This window comes from Leuciscus leuciscus, assembly GCF_965113295.1.
Source record: "Leuciscus leuciscus genome assembly, chromosome: 3".
NCBI lineage: Eukaryota > Metazoa > Chordata > Actinopteri > Cypriniformes > Leuciscidae > Leuciscus > Leuciscus leuciscus.
The window spans coordinates 180,411-202,500 of record NC_138727.1 but is presented as its reverse complement, the minus strand read 5'-3'; the positions used below and the strand labels follow the sequence as shown (position 1 = coordinate 202,500).

The 22,090-nt window shown below is 43.4% G+C and overlaps 2 protein-coding genes and 1 long non-coding RNA gene across 3 annotated transcripts in view; 2 read left to right on the top strand and 1 right to left on the bottom strand.

Moving 5' to 3' along the window:
- Positions 1-6,056, top strand: part of tmem39a (transmembrane protein 39A) — a 28,542-nt gene extending 22,486 nt beyond the window's left edge. The window contains exons 7-9 of the mRNA XM_082163845.1: positions 898-1,085; positions 1,432-1,552; positions 4,856-6,056. Of these exons, the coding sequence (XP_082019971.1) occupies positions 898-1,085; positions 1,432-1,552; positions 4,856-5,092 (546 nt within the window). The 3' untranslated portion in view covers positions 5,093-6,056. The remainder of the gene's footprint in view (positions 1-897; positions 1,086-1,431; positions 1,553-4,855) is intronic.
- On the bottom strand, positions 5,994-10,457 carry LOC309494486 (serine protease 23-like). Its single transcript, XM_082163889.1, has 2 exons — positions 10,320-10,457; positions 5,994-8,569 (listed from the first exon to the last, which is right to left on the bottom strand). The coding sequence occupies exon 2, from the start codon at positions 8,559-8,561 to the stop codon at positions 7,455-7,457; it is 1,107 nt and encodes a 368-aa protein (XP_082020015.1). The 5' UTR covers positions 8,562-8,569; positions 10,320-10,457; the 3' UTR covers positions 5,994-7,454.
- LOC309494566 lies at positions 8,583-22,044 on the top strand. The gene is made up of 3 exons (XR_014204368.1): positions 8,583-10,249; positions 10,292-11,441; positions 21,207-22,044. It is a non-coding gene; the product is annotated as an uncharacterized lncRNA (long non-coding RNA).
- The last annotated feature ends 46 nt before the right edge of the window (positions 22,045-22,090 follow it).

Genomic DNA, 22,090 nt, shown 5'->3' with positions numbered 1-22,090 from the left:
AGGTTGTTATCCGGGGATAATATCCCGCTGGATGTGTGATTGACCAATCAGAATCAAGTATTCCACAGAGCGTGTAATAATTCAGGATAAAACCCTACAATTAACATGTGATTACCATTCCAGATCTTCTAAGCAATATATAGTTCACTGTGGGAATGACATGTTTTTGGGATATTGCAGAAAACGCTGGATGGAAACGCCAAGATGCCCATCAAGTCTAAAAAGTATATAACAAACGTTTGCTCTCAATTGTGTTTTTTTTTTTTTTTTTTTTTTTTGATAAGACATAAACACTGATGGAAACGCATTACCTAATAAATCCCTCGATGTGCAACAATAACCTCAGGCTAGGGCGATATGACACATCTCAGATCCCGATAACGATATACATCACGATATAGAACCTTTTCTGTAAATATATATATATATATATATATATATATATATATATATATATAAACCACGTGGAAAAGACTTTCTTTTCTACATTTCAAAGTATATTCTCATAAAACTGGGTTAGTTATACGTGATTATTTTTCTCCCTTTATTTAGAACTTCTGGGCAAATGTTTAAGAATGTAGAAATATAAAATATGAATGAAATATAAAACACTTTTCAAAAACAAATAATTACAGGCCCAACATGTGCATGACGTCATCGTCTTGTTTACGCGGAGAGCGCTTTCAAAATCGTGCACTTTGAAAAGTTAAACTTTGCAACTTTGTATTGAAGCATAACTAATGATGACAGTTTTCATTTTTGCCTGAACGATGTAGTCTCACACTGCTGATGTTTATGTGTGTGTGCTTGTAAGGGGATGAACTGTGAGGCGCAGATGTTAGTGTCAGCGTGTTAAACAGTCGCCGGTCTCAGTGTGACGCTTGTGCTGTCTTCCAGAGTACGCAGTACTACGACATGCGCTGGTCCTGCGAGCACCTGATCATGGTGTGGATCAACGCCTTCGTGATGCTGATGAGCCAGTTGCTGCCGCCCCGGTACTGTGACCTCCTGCACCGCTCCGCCGCGCACCTGGGCCGATGGCAGAGGCTCGAACCCGGCTCTGGCAGCAACGCCCCGCAGCACCTGTGAGCGCACACACACACACACACACACACACACACACACACACACACACACACACACACACACACACACACACACACACACATATACACATCTCAGAACATCTAAGACGGGTTAGCGCCCCTAAGTTAATAACTAATGAGCTTTACAACGGAAGTGAATCAATCAAAACTAACTTTATCTGGACAATAACTTTATTCTAGAGCTGCTGTAAAGCCTAAAATCTCTGTTACTGTAATATCCTATTATCACTGTAAAGCTGCTGTGAAACACTATATATTGTTAAAGCGCTGTATAAATGAAGGAGACTTGACGTGTGTGTGTGTGTGTGTGTGTGTGTGTGTGTAGCTGGTCCGACAGCACCATCTGGCCGCAGGGAGTTCTGGTTCGGCACAGTCGCTGCCTCTATAAGGCCGTCGGGCCGTGTAACGTGGCCTTGCCCTCCGACGTCTCGCACGCCAGGTTTTATGTGAGTATCTGTCACTCCTCACCTCACCTGATGATGACATGAGTGAGTGTTGACACCTGACACGAGTGAGATGCAAGTGATGACGCGAGTGAGACGTGAGTGATGACATGACGAGTGAGACGTGAGTGATGACACGAGTGAGACGAGAGTGATGACGATAGTGAGACGCGAGTGATGACATGACGCGAGTGAGACATGAGTGATGAGATGACACGAGTGAGACGTGAGTGATGACATGACACGAGTGAGACGTGAGTGATGACATGACACGAGTGATGACATGACACGAGTGAGACGCAAGTGAGACGTGAGTGTTGACACCTGACACGAGTGAGATGCAAGTGATGACACGAGTGAGACTTGAGTGATGACATGACACGAGTGAGACATGAGTGGAGACGTGAGTGAGACGTGAGTGATGACGTGAGTGAGACGTGAGTGATGACGTGAGTGAGACGAGAGTGATGACACGAGTGAGACGTGAGTGATGACACGAGTGATGACACGAGTGATGACATGACATGAGTGATGACACGAGTGAGACGTGAGTGATGACACGAGTGAGATGTGAGTGTTGACACCTGACACAAGTGAGATGCAAGTGATGACACGAGTGAGACTTGAGTGATAACATGACACGAGTGGACACGAGTGATGACATGACAAGAGTGGACACGACACGAGTGATGACATGACACGAGTGGACATGACACGAGTGATGACATGACACGAGTGATGACATGACACGAGTGGACAGGACACGAGTGATGACATGACACGAGTGGACAGGACACGAGTGGACAGGACACGAGTGATGACAGGACACGAGTGGACAGGACACGAGTGATGACAGGACACGAGTGATGACAGGACACGAGTGGAGTGGACACGAGTGATGACATGACACGAGTGATGACAGGACACGAGTGATGACAGGACACGAGTGGAGTGGACACGAGTCATGACATGACACGAGTGATGACAGGACACGAGTGATGACAGGACACGAGTGATGACATGACACGAGTGGACAGGACACGAGTGGACAGGACACGAGTGGACAGGACACGAGTGATGACATGACACAAGTGATGACATGACACGAGTGGACAGGACACGAGTGATGACAGGACACGAGTGGAGTGGACACGAGTGATGACATGACACGAGTGATGACATGACACGAGTGGACAGGACACGAGTGATGACATGACACGAGTGGACAGGACACGAGTGGACACGAGTGATGACAGGACACGAGTGATGACATGACACGAGTGGACAGGACACGAGTGGACAGGACACGAGTGGACAGGACACGAGTGATGACATGACACGAGTGATGACATGACACGAGTGGACAGGACACGAGTGATGACATGACACGAGTGGACAGGACACGAGTGGACAGGACACGAGTGGACAGGACACGAGTGAACAGGACACGAGTGATGACAGGACACGAGTGGAGTGGACACGAGTCATGACATGACACGAGTGATGACAGGACACGAGTGGACAGGACACGAGTGGACAGGACACGAGTGGACAGGACACGAGTGGACAGGACACGAGTGGACAGGACACGAGTGATGACATGACACGAGTGGACAGGACACGAGTGGACAGGACACGAGTGGACAGGACACGAGTGGACAGGACACGAGTGATGACATGACACGAGTGATGACATGACACGAGTGGACAGGACACGAGTGATGACAGGACACGAGTGGACACGAGTGATGACAGGACACGAGTGGACACGAGTGATGACATGACACGAGTGATGACAGGACACGAGTGGACACGAGTGATGACAGGACACGAGTGGACACGAGTGGACACGAGTGATGACAGGACACGAGTGATGACAGGACACGAGTGGACACGAGTGATGACATGACACGAGTGGACACGAGTGATGACATGACACGAGTGTTGACAAGAGTGAGACATGAAACATGAGACATGAGACCAGTGCGGCTGATTGTAATTATTTCACTAGTCATCATGTCAATCACCATCCATGATGTTCCTGAACTGACCAATGAAACGGCTGTGTTTGGGGGAAACAGTTAAAACATTGTTGTGTTTGTCACTGATGAAGGGTTAGTCATCAGGATTCTGATCTAACTCTGTGTGTAATGAACCAGTGTCTCTGAAGAGCTTCTTCATTCGTGTGTTCAGAGGCCGGGATCATGAAGCGGGTCAGGAGTGTTTCACTTTATCACCCTATAATCCATCGCGCTCTTTAAGATCACTAAATTCAAGGCTTTTGGTCATACCTAGGATATCCAGAACCACTAAAGGAGGGAGAGCATTTTCACATTTGGCTCCAAAACTCTGGAATAGTCTTCCTGATACTGTTCGTTGCTCAGACTCGCTCTCCCAGTTTAAAACTAGATTAAAGTCGCATCTCTTCAGCCAGGCATTCATATAATCCTACAGTTCAAACTACAATCCGGCCTCTAGCTCATAAATGCCAGAGGAGAACTGGCCCCCGACTGAGCCTGGGTTCTCCCAAGGTTTTTTTTTCTCCATTAGGTCACCTGATGGAGTTTTAGGACACCATTAGGTCACTTGATGGAGTTTTTCGGTTCCTTGCCACTGTTGCCTTTGGCTTGCTCAGTTGGGGATATTTTGGGGATATTTAATTTAATTTTATCAATCAATAAATTCCTCTTGAAACAAACTTTGTTGTATTATTTAAATTTAATACTGTGAAGCTGCTTTGATACAATCTGTATTGTGAAAAGCGCTATACAAATAAACTTGACTTGACTTGACTTGACTTTAGCTTGTGCCAACCCTGGGTTTAGGGAACCAGGAAAGTGGCTCAGCTTTTAGCCATTATTATTTATTATGGTTTATATATAATTATCATAAGTTATAACATTAAAATATAGTTTAACAATTAAACATTTAGTTTAAATGAATATAAATATATACAGATAATATATAATAAATACGATTTGCTATCGATAGATAAAGCTTTAAAAATGACTACATGCCCTTCCAGTCTATATAAACCATATAAACTATCTAAACTAACTTCACAGCTTTCACTTGGACTGATACAGCAGGATATTTTCTTCTTGCTGTGTAAATGTTTGTATACCTTGGGCAGAAGAGAGAAGTGAATCACACGGAGTCTGTTTCATGGTGTGTGATTGGCTGTTCACTGTCATGAGCTCAGGATCTAAGCTTGGGAAACACTGGTTTAGATGATGAGCTCGTGTGTTTAACCGGACCTTCAGTTCCTCACGCTGATTAATGCTTGTTGTGTTTTCCTCTGCCCAGTTTCTGTTCCACAAGCCGCTGCGGATCCTGAACCTGCTGATCGGGATCGAGTCGAGTGTGGTTCTGTACCAGCTGTACTCTCTGCTGCGGTCCGAGCGCTGGAACCACACGCTCTCGCTCGGACTCATCCTCTTCTGCAACTATTACGTGCTGTTCAAGCTCCTGCGGGACCGGCTGGTTCTGGGCAAGGCGTACTCGTACCCGCCGGGCCACGGCCTGCCCGTCAAGACGCCCTGAGACGCGGACTCTCGCTTTTGATACCGTCTGTTTTCATGCAACCTTTGTATCTATTTAATAAAATATTTTATTTTGTATACTGTTACACACGACTAGAAGACGGGCGTTACGTTTACGGCGCGATGGCGTATGCTGACGTCATGTTTTGTAGCCCGCGTCTCACATGATGTCCGAATTTTGCCAAAGATTGAAAAAAAGAACTGGAAGAGCTAATGCTGGCCAATCACGAGGAGGGACTGGACGGGGCGGTCCAGTTCATCGCCAGTGCTGGACGGTTATTTACACTCTTTAAGTATTATCTGTTTAAAGCATCTTGTTTGTCCACTTGGTTTCAATCAATCTTTGTAGATAAACTGCACCAACAGGATCTGTTGTAAAGCTTGAGCGATCAGCATCTTCATTTGCTGTTCATGTTAACTCTGTGCCAAATCCCAGGAGGCCGTGGGGCATCAGGAGTGGGCGTGGCCACGTTAGATGTGGGTGTGGCCACATGAACTGTGGGCGGAGCCATGCACTGTCAAGCTTGCAGTATTTTACAAAACCGCTTTTGTTTCAAAGTTCCAATGACATCCAGAATAAATGACAAAACCAGCTCGAGTGCCCATTAGTGTCAGATCATCGTCACCACTAAACTCATGTTTCACTGCAAGATCAATATAAGAAACGATCAGGACGATAAAGCCTTTTGACATTATGATAGTATGTTTGGGTTTGTGTCTTATTCAAATAAAGAGAATTTGATTGGAAATGAATTTCGAAGTAAGAAAAGCCTTAAAAACATGATCTGTTTCCTTATGATTTTCAGGTGAAATGTGTTCTCCACAAGCGTTATGCTTTTGTTTTCTGTCTATCTGATGTCTAATCTGTGCAGTTCCCAGCAACCATTTCTCATACTCAGTGGTGCTATTTTTTTGCAAAAGCTTTTAATGTGTTGTAACAGAGGACATTAAAACTCTGAAAGTAATGTGTCATTGCATGAATATCCACTGGTTTACTGTGTGTGTGTGTGTGTGTGTGTGTGTGTGTGGAGATCTGCAGAACTGTCTCTCACCACTAGAGGGAAACACACGCTTGTAAAAGCAGGATCTCGTACAGTAGTTCTCAGACATTAGCAATGCATGACATTAACATCAGTAGAGAAAACCAGTTCACAGAAACTGGCAGCTTCATCAGTGCCTTTCTGTCCCAGTCCTTCACCAGTGGCTGTAGAACATCTTCCTTTAATGGTCACACTTTATATCAGGTGTCTTTATGTACTTGCATAAAAAAACAAACATTGTTAGGTTCAGTGTGCTTATTGTGTTGCGGACACTATTGAGGTGGGATGAGGGTTAGGGTTAGGACGAGTAGGGTTAAGACGGGTAAAGTAAAAGGAAAGGTCAACACTAATTACATGCAGGAGTTTTTAAAATAGAAATACAATGTAAAAACATGTACACAATAATTGCACTGTATCAAATGATTAATGTAAATGCAAGTACATAGTAGTTAAAGACACTTAATATAAAGTGGGTCCCCTTTAGTTTGTCTGTAAGAGCCTTCAGATAAAAATCAGGCACTCATAAAACATACACTATATTATAATGAAATTAGTTTGCTAAGTTTAAATGGGCATAAATGGAGAAAGACTCTTTGGCACAACTTTCCTTTTGTACAAGAATGGCTTAAAGCAGTGTTCTTCACATGGTTAATGAGCTGATGAGTTGAATCAGGTGTGTTTGATTAGGGAGACAAAGAAAACGTGCAGTGTCGGGGGTCCTTCAGGAGCAGGGTTGAAGACCTCTGGCTTAAAGGGTAGAGTTCACCCAAAACTGAATATTAGCCCATGAATTACAGGCCGTCTGCCAGAAGCTAGTTATTTTATTTAGTGGATTAAGTTTAAAATTTGATATTTTTCTTACAGCAACGCATCGCTTCACTTCAGAAGGCCTATATTAACCCCCCAACCCCCCAAAGCCTGAGGACCCTTTTATCATGGATAGATGCACTTTTATCATGGATAGATGCACTTTGATCATGGATAGATGCACTTTTATCAAGGATAGATGCACTTTTATGGACTTCAAAACAGAAACGGCCATTCACTACCATTATAAAGCTTGGAAGAGCCAGGACATTTTTTAATATAACTCTGTGTTTGTCTGAAAGAAGAAGGTCATTCACACCTAGGATGACTTGAGGGTGAGTAAATCATGGGCTAATTTTCATTTTTGGGTGAACTATCCCTTTAACAAGTCTTTAAAAACAGTGTCTTATAGCATGTTGATGCGTCAGCATGTTCTTGTATATTTCTGGACTGAAACTCTCCTGCATGAAGTTAGAGAATCTTCTGTGCTAATAAAGTGAATGAAGCCGTCGCTCCTCAACCTTCTCTACAGTCCACGTAGTTCCCCTTGATCCAGTAGCAGATCTGGGCGTATTTGAGCGGTGTGATCCGCACCGCTACGTTGAACTCCTGAGGCGACCCGCTGAGATCCACCCGCTGGTGTCCGGAGAAGATCCCGATGACCTTGCGCTCCCAGCGCTGGCGTGTGCGGCTCCACATGCGGGCGTAGACGCCGGATCCGCTAGCGCCGGGCTGAGCGTCGCAGCGCTGGTACAGCAGGTCGTAGGTCTCGTCCGAAGCCTGGCAGAAGCGGTACACCAGCTGACCGGGCCGGTCGGTGTCGAAGCCGGAGAACTGGACCCGCTTCCCGGGCAGCAGCGCGGCGGAGGGACTGATGCCCAGCTTCATGTGCCGTCGCCTGTGCGCCTTCTTCAGCTCCAGCAGGGCGTAGTCGTAGTCCATGCCGATGTCGTTAGCGGTGCCCTTGATCCAGCCCTTCGGAACGTGTGTGCGCTTCACCCGGATCCACTGGAACTTCATCCGGTCCGGTCTGCCGCTCGTGCCGTTTCTGCCCGACGGATCTTTCTGCTGTTTCAGGAACCCGACTCTCAGCCTCTGGGCTCCTTTCACATAGTTCTTGCCATCGTGAACGCAGTGCGCCGCCGTTAGCACATGTCGTTCGCCCACTAGCGTCCCCGAGCACCCGGTCGAGAGCTTCACCGCGGTGGAGAACGGGTAGTTTAAGAGGAAGTCCTGCCCAACGATACTGAAGCGGCCGTCGTGGCCGAAGATCTGGCGTTTGGGTCGGGAGCGACTGGCAGGCGACTGGGTGAAGCTGTTAGCATCGAACCCGTAGATTCCCACGGCGGTCTGGGTTAGCCGGCCGCTGGAGTACAGCGTCTCGTAGGACAGGCGATGCCGTAAGGCAGAGTCGCTGGGTGGAGCCGCTTGCCGGTGGCAGGCCGGCCCGCAGGAAGTGCTGAGCTCCAGCTGAGGCGCCCGCAGGAAGTGAGGCGGCGCCCGGTCCTCCGTGTGCTGAGCCCAGATCACCGGCACCCGCTGGACGGGCCACTGGGGACCCGGGGCCGCGCCGGCCGACAGCAGCAGCAGCGACAGCAGAGCCGGGCCGAGAGAACACGCCATCAGCACACCTGAGAGCAGAGCGGGGGAAACATCAGTCAGACACGCTGGTAGAGAGCTGTCCATCAGATTTATACCCTTTTTGCAGAAAACACATTTATGTGACCAGGTGTAAATGGAATCGTTTTGATAAATCAGACAGCTATCCGATTAGTAAACGCATGAAGTGACCAGGTGTAAACATGCCCTGAGTGTTGTCAAAAATGTGACGCTTTGAGCGCTGTTGAGCGGGATCGTAAACCCCTCTGATTGGCCAATGTGTTCACGTGCTCATTGGATATGTCTGTGATTGGCTACAATGATCTGCGCACGGGAGCGTTTGAAAGCACAATCGGTCGCCTATCAGCGAACCGGTCCTGCTTTCAAGCGTTTAAGTTTATTATTTTATCATTATTGTTTGTGTATTTTTTATATTAAATATAAATATATAAATATATATTTAATATTTGTTTATATAAAAAAAATTGAACATGCCCAAGCATATACAGGCCTATATAGTAAATCAGCTCCATATCAGATTCCAAGTGATCAAGGGATGAGAGGTTCTGGGTTCTGCCAGTAGTGGGCGCTCGAGCAGCGCGCGCCAACGAGACCGAGGGAACGAGTTAAACGCAGCACACTCTACAAGTTAGAGTAAACCATAAAAATATGAGGAAAATGTTTTATTTTTTTGTAAATATTTTAATATGAGACAAAAACAAAACACTAAACTTGGTTAAGATATTTATCTGACAAAAGAATTTGGCAAAAAAAAAGGCAAACTACAGCTACAGGTTTTATTTTACTACGCTAAACAATGCGTAAAAACAAAAATCTAAAAGGAAAAAAGCAAACATTGTTATAATCAGTTATTAATATTTGGTTGGTTCTCTCTTGTTTGTGCACGTGTTCATAATGTCTTTGTATGACAGTCTGGACAAAAATGATGTCCACACAATTTGTCATGTAAGTGTTCCTCGACTTTACTGTAATTCTGCACAGTTTCAGAACTAAAGTCGCACAACAACTCTTCTGTGCCAAAGGTCAAAGGTCTAAAACTGCGTCTGTTTAACAGGTGAATCGTGTAAACGCGCTTTAATCCATCACTGCCGGTCGAGTGAGTCACAGTGTCTGGGCTTCTGGGATTTACTTTATTCACCAGGGACAGAATCCATGGAAATATTTCTGAAGGATGAGTGTGAGAAAATATCCGCTTCCATGACAGCAATGAAAACAGCTGGAATCACCATGGTTACTAAACACACAAGATTCTGTTATCCAGACCCAGAACTCCTCATCTTCATCACATCTTCATCACACGGACTCGATTAAAAACACAATCTCTAATGAGATGATCGTGATTTACACACACACACACACACAGTGAAAAAGTATGGGATCAATAAGTTATGAAAACATGTTTTTGCATTGCTTTAACTCATCAAAATAAGTAAAGCAGTTTTCAACTTAAAAAAAAAGTTATACAAGATTTAACTCTTTTTTTTTTCAGTTTAAAATAATTTAAGTTGAAATTACTTAAACATCAAAGTTTATTGTACTAAAAAATGTAAGGCATCAACTTTTTTTTTGCATTGCAGTTTAAGAGTTCGATCACTCGATATATGTAGTTCTCCAGCAGAACTAACGCAGATAATGACGCAGAATCTCCCGGTCCGCGAGTCTCAGGTGAAGAGAGTGGAAGAGAGTCTCAGGTGAAGAGAGTCTCAGGTGAAGAGAGTGGAAGAGAGTCTCAGGTGAGTGTAGAGCTGAAGTGAGTCTCACCTGTTCGCGCGCGCTAGAGTGTCGGATATTAAACTGATGATTCCAGTAAAACAGGAGCAGTGTTTCAGGACATGGATGAGATCCTGCAGTGTCTACATTTCTCCTCTGTCTGCGGAGTTCTGCTGAGTTCTGCTCGTGCTCGTGCTCGTGCTCGTGCTCCTCGAGTGAATGTCCGTGGGCGCGCCGCTCGTGCTGAGACTCCTCCGATCACGTGACTCGAGATAAAGAGTCTTCAGAAGATCCGCGGAGATTCTGCGTGTTTGTTTTATGATCCATTACAACAATTCGCCTGGAAAAACCCACTGACTGGGTTTGAGTGCTTTACATAATGTCGTTAATCTTTCATTTCTTCACTCAGTCTCTCTTTGTCGGTGTGTATTTTAATGAATAATTGACCTGCGTTAAATATAAATTAACAAAAATGTTTTATTTTTATTGACATAATAAAATCTCTTTTAAACTGCGCAAAGCTTCCCGAAGCGTCTGTCCAGTTGTCTGATGTTTTAGTGTAACATTAATCATGTTTTACTGCAGCAGTATGTGTGTGTGTGTGTGTGTGTGTGTGTGTGTGTGTGAGTGTGTGTCTGGTGTGGGAGTGGCAGAGGTTAGTTGAGAGTGTGTGTGTGTGTGTGTCTGTCTGTGGGTGGGGTAGGGGATGTGGATGTTCATAAACTTTAGGGATTAATGGAGCACATTAACCCACCTATAGTTGTAATATTTGTGTTATTAATCTATAATGGTTGTCCATGTCCTCCAGTTTGACCCATTCAGGCAGATTTACAGACCAGTTGCCAGCAGTAGAGCCGGGCTTGACGTCACACTGACACCTGTCAGTCACAGCAGGGCAGAGGCTCTTCATCATCAGCTCACATTAACCTCCATCTGAAACAGTTTCTGCTTACATATGAGTGCTTTATATTATTTGTTCTCGTATTTCCTAATGCTTTATAAAAAAAATTGCCAAAGAGAAAGCTCCTGTATATCGTCTACAGTGTAAATCTGCTGTTTGCACAGAAACCGCTGTTAGACATTCAGTGGACGACAAAGCACAATGTGTGAGATACTGTCTCCCAGAATGCAGTGCGCTTGACTTGACCTTCCACCTCCAGTGATGAATGAACAGTAAGTAACCCTGATATTTAATCTGAATAAGATCATGCAAAATAGCCATTCTTATTTCCAAAAGGATGCAGTGATGGTCATGAGAAAGACATGTAGCGTCTGAAGAGTTTATCACTGCATAGTTTACTTCTAAAGCCGAGTGCAGTTCACCAGTGTCTTCAGTCTTCAGTGTCTTCAGTCTTCAGTGTCTTAGTCTTCAGTGTCTTCAGTGTCTTCAATCTTCAGTATCTTCAGTCTTCAGTGTCTTCAGTCTTCAGTGTCTTCAATCTTCAGTATCTTCAGTCTTCAGTGTCTTCAGTCTTCAGTGTCTTCAGTCTTCAGTGTCTTCAGTGTCTTCAGTCTTCAGTGTCTTCAGTGTCTTCAGTCTTCAGTGTCTTCAGTCTTCAGTGTCTTCAGTGTCTTAGTCTTCAGTGTCTTCAGTCTTCAGTGTCTTCAGTGTCTTCAGTCTTCAGTGTCTTCAGTCTTCAGTGTCTTCAGTGTCTTAGTCTTCAGTGTCTTCAGTCTTCAGTGTCTTCAGTGTCTTAGTCTTCAGTGTCTTCAGTGTCTTCAGTCTTCAGTTTCTTCAGTCTTCAGTGTCTTCAGTGTCTTCAGTCTTCAGTGTCTTCAGTCTTCAGTGTCTTCAGTGTCTTCAGTCTTCAGTGTCTTTAGTCTTCAGTCTTCAGTGTCTTCAGTCTTCAGTGTCTTCAGTGTCTTCAGTCTTCAGTGTCTTTAGTCTTCAGTCTTCAGTGTCTTCAGTCTTCAGTGTCTTCAGTCTTCAGTGTCTTTAGTCTTCAGTCTTCAGTGTCTTCAGTGTCTTCAGTGTCTTAGTCTTCAGTGTCTTCAGTGTCTTCAGTCTTCAGTCTTCAGTGTCTTCAGTCTTCAGTGTCTTAGTCTTCAGTGTCTTCAGTGTCTTCAGTCTTCAGTCTTCAGTGTCTTCAGTCTTCAGTGTCTTCAGTCTTCAGTTTTCAGTGTCTTAGTCTTCAGTGTCTTCAGTCTTCAGTCTTCAGTGTCTTCAGTCTTCAGTGTCTTTAGTCTTCAGTCTTCAGTGTCTTAGTCTTCAGTGTCTTCAGTCTTCAGTGTCTTCAGTCTTGAGTGTCTTACTGTACGTTCACACCGCCGCCGACTTGAGCTTCCAAAGTTACCGGAAGTCATTCATTTTCAATGGAAGCTGGCTTCTCTCAGCTGCAAGGAGCGTCAAATCCATCGGCGTCGCGTCTTGGGCGTTTTGAGCGTCAATCAGAAAGTTGAAAGTATCTCAACTTTATGGTAATGAGCTATGACGCGGTTCAGCGGCAAGCAGCGGCAAACAGCCGGAAAACAATCGGAATATAGACGTCCTTCGCGCTGGCTGATTCCGGAGAAACATACGATGTAAACTTTCGTTCCTACCAAAACATTAGTTCCGAGAAAATGGAGGAGAAACTGATAATCGCTGTTGCTGGGTTTCCTATCATTTATGATATGACGTTATTTTCATATAGGGACCAGTTACAAAAGAGAGAGAGCCCCGGCCGCGCCCGCGCACTCACCTTCACCGTCTTCAAACAATATGTCTTGCTCTCTCTCCCTCGCGCATATTAATCAAATATTTTTTTCCCGACCAAATGTGACCAAAACGGTTATAAAAATGCTGTCATTATAAAAGGTTCCTAGTGTCAATGTATTGCTTTTTTTTTTTTCTGTTTACATTTCATGGTGTGACACAGACTTCAGAGCGGCCAAAGCGTCAACAAGCTTCCCCGTATGTTTTTGACAAGCGTCCTTGACAGGGCGGCCAGAGCTTCTTTGTAGCTCAAGTCGGCGGCGGTGTGAACGTACAGTTAGTCTTCAGTGTCTTCAATCTTCAGTGTCTTCAGTGTCTTCAATCTTCAGTGTCTTCAGTCTTCAGTGTCTTAGTCTTCAGTGTCTTCAGTCTTCAGTCTTCTGTCTTCAGTGTCTTCGTCTTCAGTGTCTTCAGTGTCTTCAGTTTTGTTTTGTTTTTGTTTTGTTTTTTATTTATTTGACAGGGACAATGGACAGCAAAAAAACTGTCCCAGAATTAGCTACAGAGCTAAATTTCATCTGCAGTCCCTAGGCAGAAAAACCAAATCACATTACATACAATATAATATCCCACAAGAGAAAAATATACGACACATTGTCTATCATTTAACAATAAATACAGCAACATTACTACCAAAAAATCTCAATATACATCCTATAAAATCACATAATATTACAAAACCAATCCCCCATAATTATAAAACCTTGACAAAACAAGAGTATTTAATGATTACAAACCTGACTCCTTTTTAACCACATTTTCAAATGCAGCTTGAACTGTGTCAAAGTATGACATTGTCTAATAACAATTGGTAAGTTATTCCAGTTTTTAACAGCTCTTACAGAAAAAGCTGATCGACCAAACTCAGTTACTCTAAAATGTGCTTCACAGTCACCTCTTGATGAAGCCCTTGTTTGTCTTATATTTTCTCTACGTGAAGCAACAAATGCTTTTAAAGGGATAGTTCACTTTGAAATTCATTTTTGGTATGTTTTAGCTTACCTCAAGGGCATCCAAGATGTAGGTGTCTTTTTTTCCGCGGTAGTTTCAATTTTGATATTTTTAGGTCAAACCGTTCTTGTCTGTCAGTCATATAATGCAGGTCTATGGTCACGGTCTCAAAACACAAGCACAGAGTCCAAATTAAAACAATTCCCCGTCGTCCAAATTAAACAATTCCCCATCGTAAGTACACATTGATGGCCTAAGACACGAAACGAGCGGTTTGTGTGAGAAAACGAACAGTATTTATATCGTTTTTACCTCTTATACGCAGACATGTCCGAGTGATCTGATCTGACGTGTGCGCAGACTGGTGCATAGATATATACACTAGATGTCGCCTTAAAGACATTCGTTCCAATGAACTGCCGTAGACAAAGCGACATCTAGTGTATATATATCTATGCACCAGTCTGCGTACACGTCACACACCAGGATGCGCGAGCGCCCTCAGATCACTTGGACATGGCTGCGTATAAGAGCTAAAAACTATATAAATACTGTTCGTTTTCTCACACAAACCGCTCGTTTCGTGTCTCAGGCCATCAATGTGTACTTACGATGGGGAATTGTTTAATTTGGACGACGGGGAATTGTTTTAATTTGGACTCTGTGCTTGTGTTTTGAGACCGTGACCATAGACCTGCATTATCTGACTGACAGACAAGAACGGTTTGACCTAAAAATATCAAAATTGAGACTACCGCGGAAAAAAAGACACCTACATCTTGGATGCCCTTGAGGTAAGCTAAAACATACCAAAAATGAATTTCAAAGTGAACTATCCCTTTAAGAGAGGAGATGCAAGATCATTTACAATTTTATACATTAAACAACAATTATAAAATATAATAAAATTGTCAAAAGTAAAAAAATTGTGCTTTTGGACTATAAGACAATGATGGTATCTATTAGGTTTCTTATCAAATACCTTTAGAGCACGTGACGTTTGTATAAGGTATATAAAGGTCTAAGAGTAGATTTTCCTGATTGTGACCATGAAGTAATACAATAAGCGAAATGAGATAAAATCAAAGAATGCAAATAAATTCTTGCAGCTTCCAGTGAAAGTTGACTCCGTATAAATTTAAAGTTTCTAAGTTGAGGTGTCACTGCGCGGACTATTTTTTTTATATGCTTTCCAAATGTTAAATGCGTATCTAAAAAAATTTGTAATTTTTCACCACAAACTAATATATCAGGAAAAATCTCCTCCTTCCTTTTAATTTTAAAATACATACAGGCAGTTTTCTGAACGTTTAATGTTAAACAGCATTGAGTAAGCCAGTCTGAAATTTTAGACATTGCGACATCTAATTTTTGTGCAACTTTTTCATTTGTTTTACCATGTACATATACAACAGTGTCATCGGCGTACATTTGAATATTTACATCCGGGCAAACATCAGGTAAATCATTCAAATACAAACTAAAAAGTAAAGGCCCTAATACAGACCCTTGCGGTACTCCCGTAAAACACTCTCTCAATGACGATACCTGCATTTCAATCCGGGTACACTGTTTCCTTGATATAAGATAAGATTCGATCCATTTCATTACTTCTACCGAAAAATTTAAATATAATAATTTAGACATTAAAACATTATGATTTAGAGTATCGAATGCCTTTTTCAAATCAAGGAATACTGCACCCACAACCCCACCTTTATCTAATTTTGACCTCACTTGCTCGATAAAATGACATACAGCCGTTTCCGTTGAATGCTGTTTCCGGAACCCAAATTGCATAGGGCACAATAAATGATTTTGTACATTTAAATAATTTACAATTTGCTCAGTTACTACCTTTTCTAGTATTTTAGACACTACTGATAAAATTGAGATCGGCCTATAATTTTCAACTTTACTTGGATCACCTGCCTTGAAAAGTGGAGTAACTAATCCAGTTTTCCAACAATTTGGGGAAATAGATTGTCCAATTGATAAATTAACAAGATGAGTAATTGATGCTAAAAAAATATCACTATTATTTTTTTTAAATGTACAATCCAAACCATCTATATCTTTGGCATTAGAATGTTTTAAATCCTTCATAATATTCTGAATTTTAATCTCTGAAACTGTAGTTAGATAAAATGAAGGTTTTACTGAATTTACAGAATTTAGTTATTTATGTCTAATTCCATATTTACCAGTCAAACTCTGAACTGAGTCAACAAAATAATTGTTAAATATATCAGTATTTTCATCAGGCTTATAAATTATTTTCCCTTTAAGATTTAATTCTAGACATTTACTACCTGAATTAGAGTCTTTCTTTATTAATTGATTAATAGTTTGCCATACCTTTTTACTATTACCTTTGGCCTCATTTAAAATATTAATAAAGTATTGTGCCTTAGCCTGCCGTATTATCTTAACTACATTGTTTCTCAAACTATTAAAAAGAAGTGTCTTCAGTGTCTTCAGTCTACAGTGTCTTCAGTGTCTTCAGTGTCTTCAGTCTTCAGTGTCTTCAGTGTCTTCAGTCTTCAGTGTCTTAGTCTTCAGTGTCTTCAGTGTCTTCAGTCTTCAGTGTCTTCAGTCTTCAGTGTCTTCAGTGTCTTCAGTGTCTTCAGTGTCTTCAGTCTTCAGTGTCTTCAGTGTCTTCAGTCTTCAGTGTGTTCAGTGTCTTCAGTCTTCAGTGTCTTCAGTGTCTTCAGTCTTCAGTGTGTTCAGTGTGTTCAGTGTCTTCAGTCTTCAGTGTCTTCAGTCTTCAGTGTCTTCAGTCTTCAGTGTCTTCAGTCTTCAGTGTCTTCAGTGTCTTCAGTCTTCAGTGTCTTCAGTGTCTTCAGTCTACAGTGTCTTCAGTCTTCAGTGTCTTCAGTCTACAGTGTCTTCAGTGTCTTCAGTCTTCAGTCTTCAGTGTCTTCAGTCTTCAGTGTCTTCAGTGTTTTCAGTCTTCAGTGTCTTCAGTGTCTTCAGTCTTCAGTGTCTTCAGTCTTCAGTGTCTTCAGTCTTCAGTCTTCAGTGTCTTCAGTCTTCAGTGTCTTCAGTCTTCAGTGTCTTCAGTGTCTTCAGTCTTCAGTGTCTTCAGTGTCTTCAGTCTTCAGTGTCTTCAGTCTTCAGTGTCTTCAGTGTGTTCAGTGACATTAACCGCAGCGGTGGGCGACTCCATCTTCAGATGAAAGACTCGTCTGTCTCACTCAAGACTTCATGTCTGCAGACACTCCCACGCTGATCTGAGACCTGCTTTCTCTGCACATTTTACCTTTCAATGTCCAAATGATCTCTGTGTTGCGTCCAGTGTCATCTTTTGGAGTTTATAGCCTTTATTTAGTCACATTCCAAGCACATTTTCACTTGCAGAAGATGCTTAATGTGAGGCCATTTAAATCTCCTTTTGTTCTCCACAGAAGAAAGAAAGTCATACAAGTTTGGAACAAATGAGGGCGAGTGAATGATGAGAAAATGATGGGGGAAATAGTAGGCTACGGATGAAAAGTACAATATGTGTGCTGTTTATTTAAATGCATTTTAATGCATTTTTGCATTCAGTCATTGATTATCACTGATGGAAATATGTGATCGTGAGAAGCACTGGAGTCGCGCTGAATCTACTCTGGCACGAAAGCCCGAGTGAGGAGGTGAAACATCTGCGTTTGAGATGTGAGAGAGTCGTGTGGAGTCAATGAGAAAATGGTTAAGACACCTGATGTTTGCCAACTCAATATAAACCGCCTCATGAAGCTGTTTTCCCCACAGACCCATGCCAGAATGATAAACTACTGTGCAAAACAAAATTCCTCTTCTTGTGTGTCTCAAATAAAAGGCCTGTTAATTTACCATTTGCTTTTTTTGCAGAGTTAGAAATAAGAACATCTGGTTTTTGATCCTAGAAAGTGTGACGTCATTTGTAACGAGTCCATGTTTAGAGTTGAGGAATTTACAGGCCGAAACCCCCCGCGCTTCCCACAGGAGTCACACGTGAGTCACCGCTCATGTGTTTGGGAACGCTGGGCTGGACACGGAACAACAAGCCTGTCCAAAACAAACCAAAGCGTGTCACTCACTCAGATGTTCTCCAAGCAAATTCCTCAGGGATTTGTGTTTCTGCCAACAGCGGCTCATGCCAGCCGATGAATACATGAGGGTGAGACGCTGCAGAAAACGCCCTGGAGTCAAGCAAACATTTGAGATTTTATTTTAGCTATAGCATTTAACAGTATGGTGTTTTTATATGGTTAGATAAAAAATGTGTTGATAAAAGTAAAAAAAAAACTTTTTTAATAACTCATTTAATAAACATTTGCAAAATAAATCAGCGTTTCCATCCTATGTGTTCAAGAGAACAAATTTGTCACTTCCTAGGAAATTGGATCAAAATATCAGTAATTAAAATGGAAGTTACTGCAGTCATGCTCTTTTTTCCTCCATCATAGTGAGATGCGGCTCAGAGATCTGTAAATTAACACGTGAGGCTGTTTTCTGTCAGTTCAGTTCAGTGTAGTTTTTAACTGCATATTTTTTAGCCATGTGTTCTTATATACATTTTTTCATATCTATCTAAATTAGTTCCCTTTTAGGTCTGTCTCCCCCTCCTTCCACAAATACTCAAGCCTGATTGCATGGCACCGGTAAAATTGACTGGCCAATGACGCGCGAGTGCACAAGCTAGGGGCGGAGCCTGTCACTATATAACTCTGCGCTCACTGTCACTGACTCAGAATCTTTCTCTGTCACAAAGCAAGCATCAAAGCATCGGAATACTTTTCGCCATTGAAAATTCCTTTAAGTGGACATCGATCCCTTCTGCGATCCGAGTATTGCGCGTGGAGAGGACCGATGGAGCTCCCCGATAACTGATTTTCAGCTTGGAAGTGCTAATGCAGAAGCAGCACTGGACTAGCCTGGCTGTTTGTTCTGCTGAGAAATGACAGTCAGGACCTTCAGGATTTCTACCATCTAGACCTGCGTGTCGAACACCTTCCGTCTCCACCTCTCGTTGCCCACGAGCCGCAGGAGGAGAAGCCCAGATGATCACGCGTCTGCAGTTCCAGCGTGCGGGTCGTTCAAGGTCTATGGTGTTCTGTTGAGGAAGAGGACTTTGCCCTTCAGATGAAGTTCGTGAGGACACCGATGACAATCTGTCCACAGTTTTGACTCAGGAGACTCAGGAGACTCAGGAGACGGTCCTGTCAGGAGTCCCAGGCTCCCGCAGTGGATGAGGAGCTGATGAAGATCCTCTCAGAGGCAAGATATTGAATGTGTATGTGCTCTCTCTCTCTCTCTCTCTCTCTCTCTCTCTCTCTCTCTCTCTTCTCTCTCTCTCTACAAAGTGACACTGCCAACCCCCCTGTCGTTATGCACAACACAGCGGATCCGCGGGAACGGCAATCATCCTAACAATGCTTTCATCTGTACAGAGGAAAAAAGCTTTAGCCGCTCGATGAGGCGTTCGCAGGGAAGAGACACTCAGTTTGCCTCCGTGCTTCAGCACGAGCCGGCGTCAGGAGTATCAGAATGAAAGGCTGTCTTCGCCCTGTTTTGGATTTCAGGCTATTGAATTGAGCCACAAACGGCGGCTTCTCGACCATCTGACGAGTCTTGAGCTGACAGTCAATGTGCACAAGAGCCGGCTTCATCCGCGCAGAGCATCGCAGTCTTGGGAATGAACTTGGAACTGCAAACGATGAGAGTGTGTCTTTGCTCAGTGCTCTTGCCTCGTCCCTACAGTGATTCTGCTGACTGTCTGCGGCACCTGGATGAGCTCTGGCAATGTGGCACATAAACTGCCTCAAGCAGCACTTTCTTCCGCTAGTCAAGGATCGTCATGTCCTTATTGGAACGGACGGTGGTGTCTTACATCTTCCATCAAGAGTGTATTTGCTCACGCTCGCTTCAGTGTCTGGCGGAGTGTTTCCTTGTTTTGGGCGACAGAAACCCTGTATGTTCCCAGAAGTCAGATCTGCGGTGCGGATATGATGTCCGGTTCACTGGGAGTGGAGGCATCAAGTGAAGGACTTGTTTGGCTCAGAGGAGATGGACTTGTTTGGCAAAGAGGAGATGGACTTGTTTGGCTCAGAGGAGATGGTCTTGTTTGGCTCAGAGGAGATGGTCTTGTTTGGCTCAGAGGAGATGGTCTTGTTTGGCTCAGAGGAGATGGTCTTGTTTGGCTCAGAGGAGATGGACTTGTTTAGCTCAGAGGAGATGGTCTTGTTTGGCTCAGAGGAGATGGTCTTGTTTGGCTCAGAGGAGATGGTCTTGTTTGGCTCAGAGGAGATGGACTTGTTTAGCTCAGAGGAGATGGACTTGTTTGGCTCAGAGGAGATGTTCTAGGAGATGGACTTGTTTGGCTCAGAGGAGAAGGCATTGCCCGCTGTTCCCCTGGATGGAACGTGCTGAGATAGCGGATCCCTCCGCAACAGATCAGTCATGGAGATGGAGACTTTAGAAGCTCCACCTACTCCGGAAACTATGGCACCGTCTCTCACTCCTCCTGAACTTGTGCAGTTCCAGGGGCATGATCTTCACTGGAGAAAAGCATATCTGCATTCCCTGGGCCAGTGATTCGAGAGCACGTCCCATCCAGGGGAACAGCGGGCAATGCGTGTTTTCAAGACGCCGCTTAAGCTGGCTTTAGCGTGTGGTAAGAGAGCGGAGGATTTGCAGCACTGTCTACAGACGCTGCTCGTATGGAGTTCAGTAAGGATGACTGTAGGATTAGACTAAGTGCCTACAGTGCTTTCTACTTCGTTTAGAGCACAGATTATAACACTGCAAGTGTTTGCTCCCAGGATTCTGTGTACGCCTCTATTCCCAGTCCCAGCCTGTAGGAGTACTGATTCAGGACATTGGTCAGGCAGCAGGTTGGTCTTTACAAAACACTTTTGCTAGAGTTTATAGCCTTGAGATCCCATCTTCTGCACCGCTCGTTCTGCCGTTCCGGATCAGTTATTCGTCTGTGCCTGGCCACGATTTCGACCAGGTCCTCTGTGCTTTCATTCCTTATATGCGCTGATTTAGTCAGCTTCAGAGCATGATGTTCATTATTCTTCAGTGGATGCACCCGTGTTGTTCTCGATCGCAGGGAGTGGATTGTCGAATATCTTATGTTGTGGAGTCTTTTAGCTTATTCTCGTCAGTTATGGCTCGTTGTTTATACGCTGCATATGTGGATCCAGCGGTGCTGCTGCCAGTTCATGTGGAATTGTCATAACTGTATATATATACTGTTGCTTATTCCCGCTTTGCTATGAGCTGGAAGGCACTTATTTGTCCCTACTTTCTCTTTCCCCTAGGTGCTCCAGTGGATTTTGGTGAATCCGGCCCCAGAATATCCCTGAGAATCACCCTTGAAATGTCTGACAGGCATTAAGAACGCCTTAGCAACAGCATAGCAACACAAATCACTCACATGTTCTTCAGAAAGTCACATTTGTTCCTACAGCTGTGGTTTATGAATGCTCTGTTGGACGACAGTGAAAGGACTGTTTTCCTCCCTGATCATGAGGACATCAAATCAAATCTCACATAATCAGATCAAAGCAAAGCAACAAAGTTCGTATTGCTGCCGGGGTGTTTCTGTTACACAAAGTGCTTATTGTTACACAGTTCACATTATTTGGTTTTGACTGGTCATCGCTTGAGGTAAAATCGCACATCCAGCAGGAACACACCTGAAAACATGCTGATTTTACCATTGGAAATGAGCCTGTTGGGTGCGGCGATGATTCATCCGAGATCGAACACAAAAACACTCTTATCCAGCAGTAGACATCAGGGCTCAGAGTCTAATTATCCATTTGTGTAACGACAGGTCTGGAGCCCAGTATTATTGTGAAGACTAAATGGCTCGTAAAATCAAAAGTTTCTTTTATTAAGCTGACCTACTTATGGTTTGCAGAGTTTCTGCTGTTTTCCAAGCACACTGTGACCTGACCATTAAAGTGACATCAATCATAATTAGATTTTTGCATGTGCACCATAATATGGGGCGCCGTTTGTAAAGCGGCTCACGCTGAAAATAACAGCAACATTTTGTCACATTTAGCTTCAAACAATGTTTAAAAAACTGGTATGAATTTTTGACGGTCACTTTTTACCACATTTACAACAATATTTGTCAACTTAGAGATAGTTTAAATAGTTAAATCTAAATATTAAATGTTACACCTAAATGCTA

Excerpts from the sequence above, each read along its gene's own strand:
- LOC309494486 (XM_082163889.1), bottom strand. The coding sequence starts at position 8,561 with ATGGCGTGTTCTCTCGGCCCGGCTCTGCTGTCGCTGCTGCTGCTGTCG.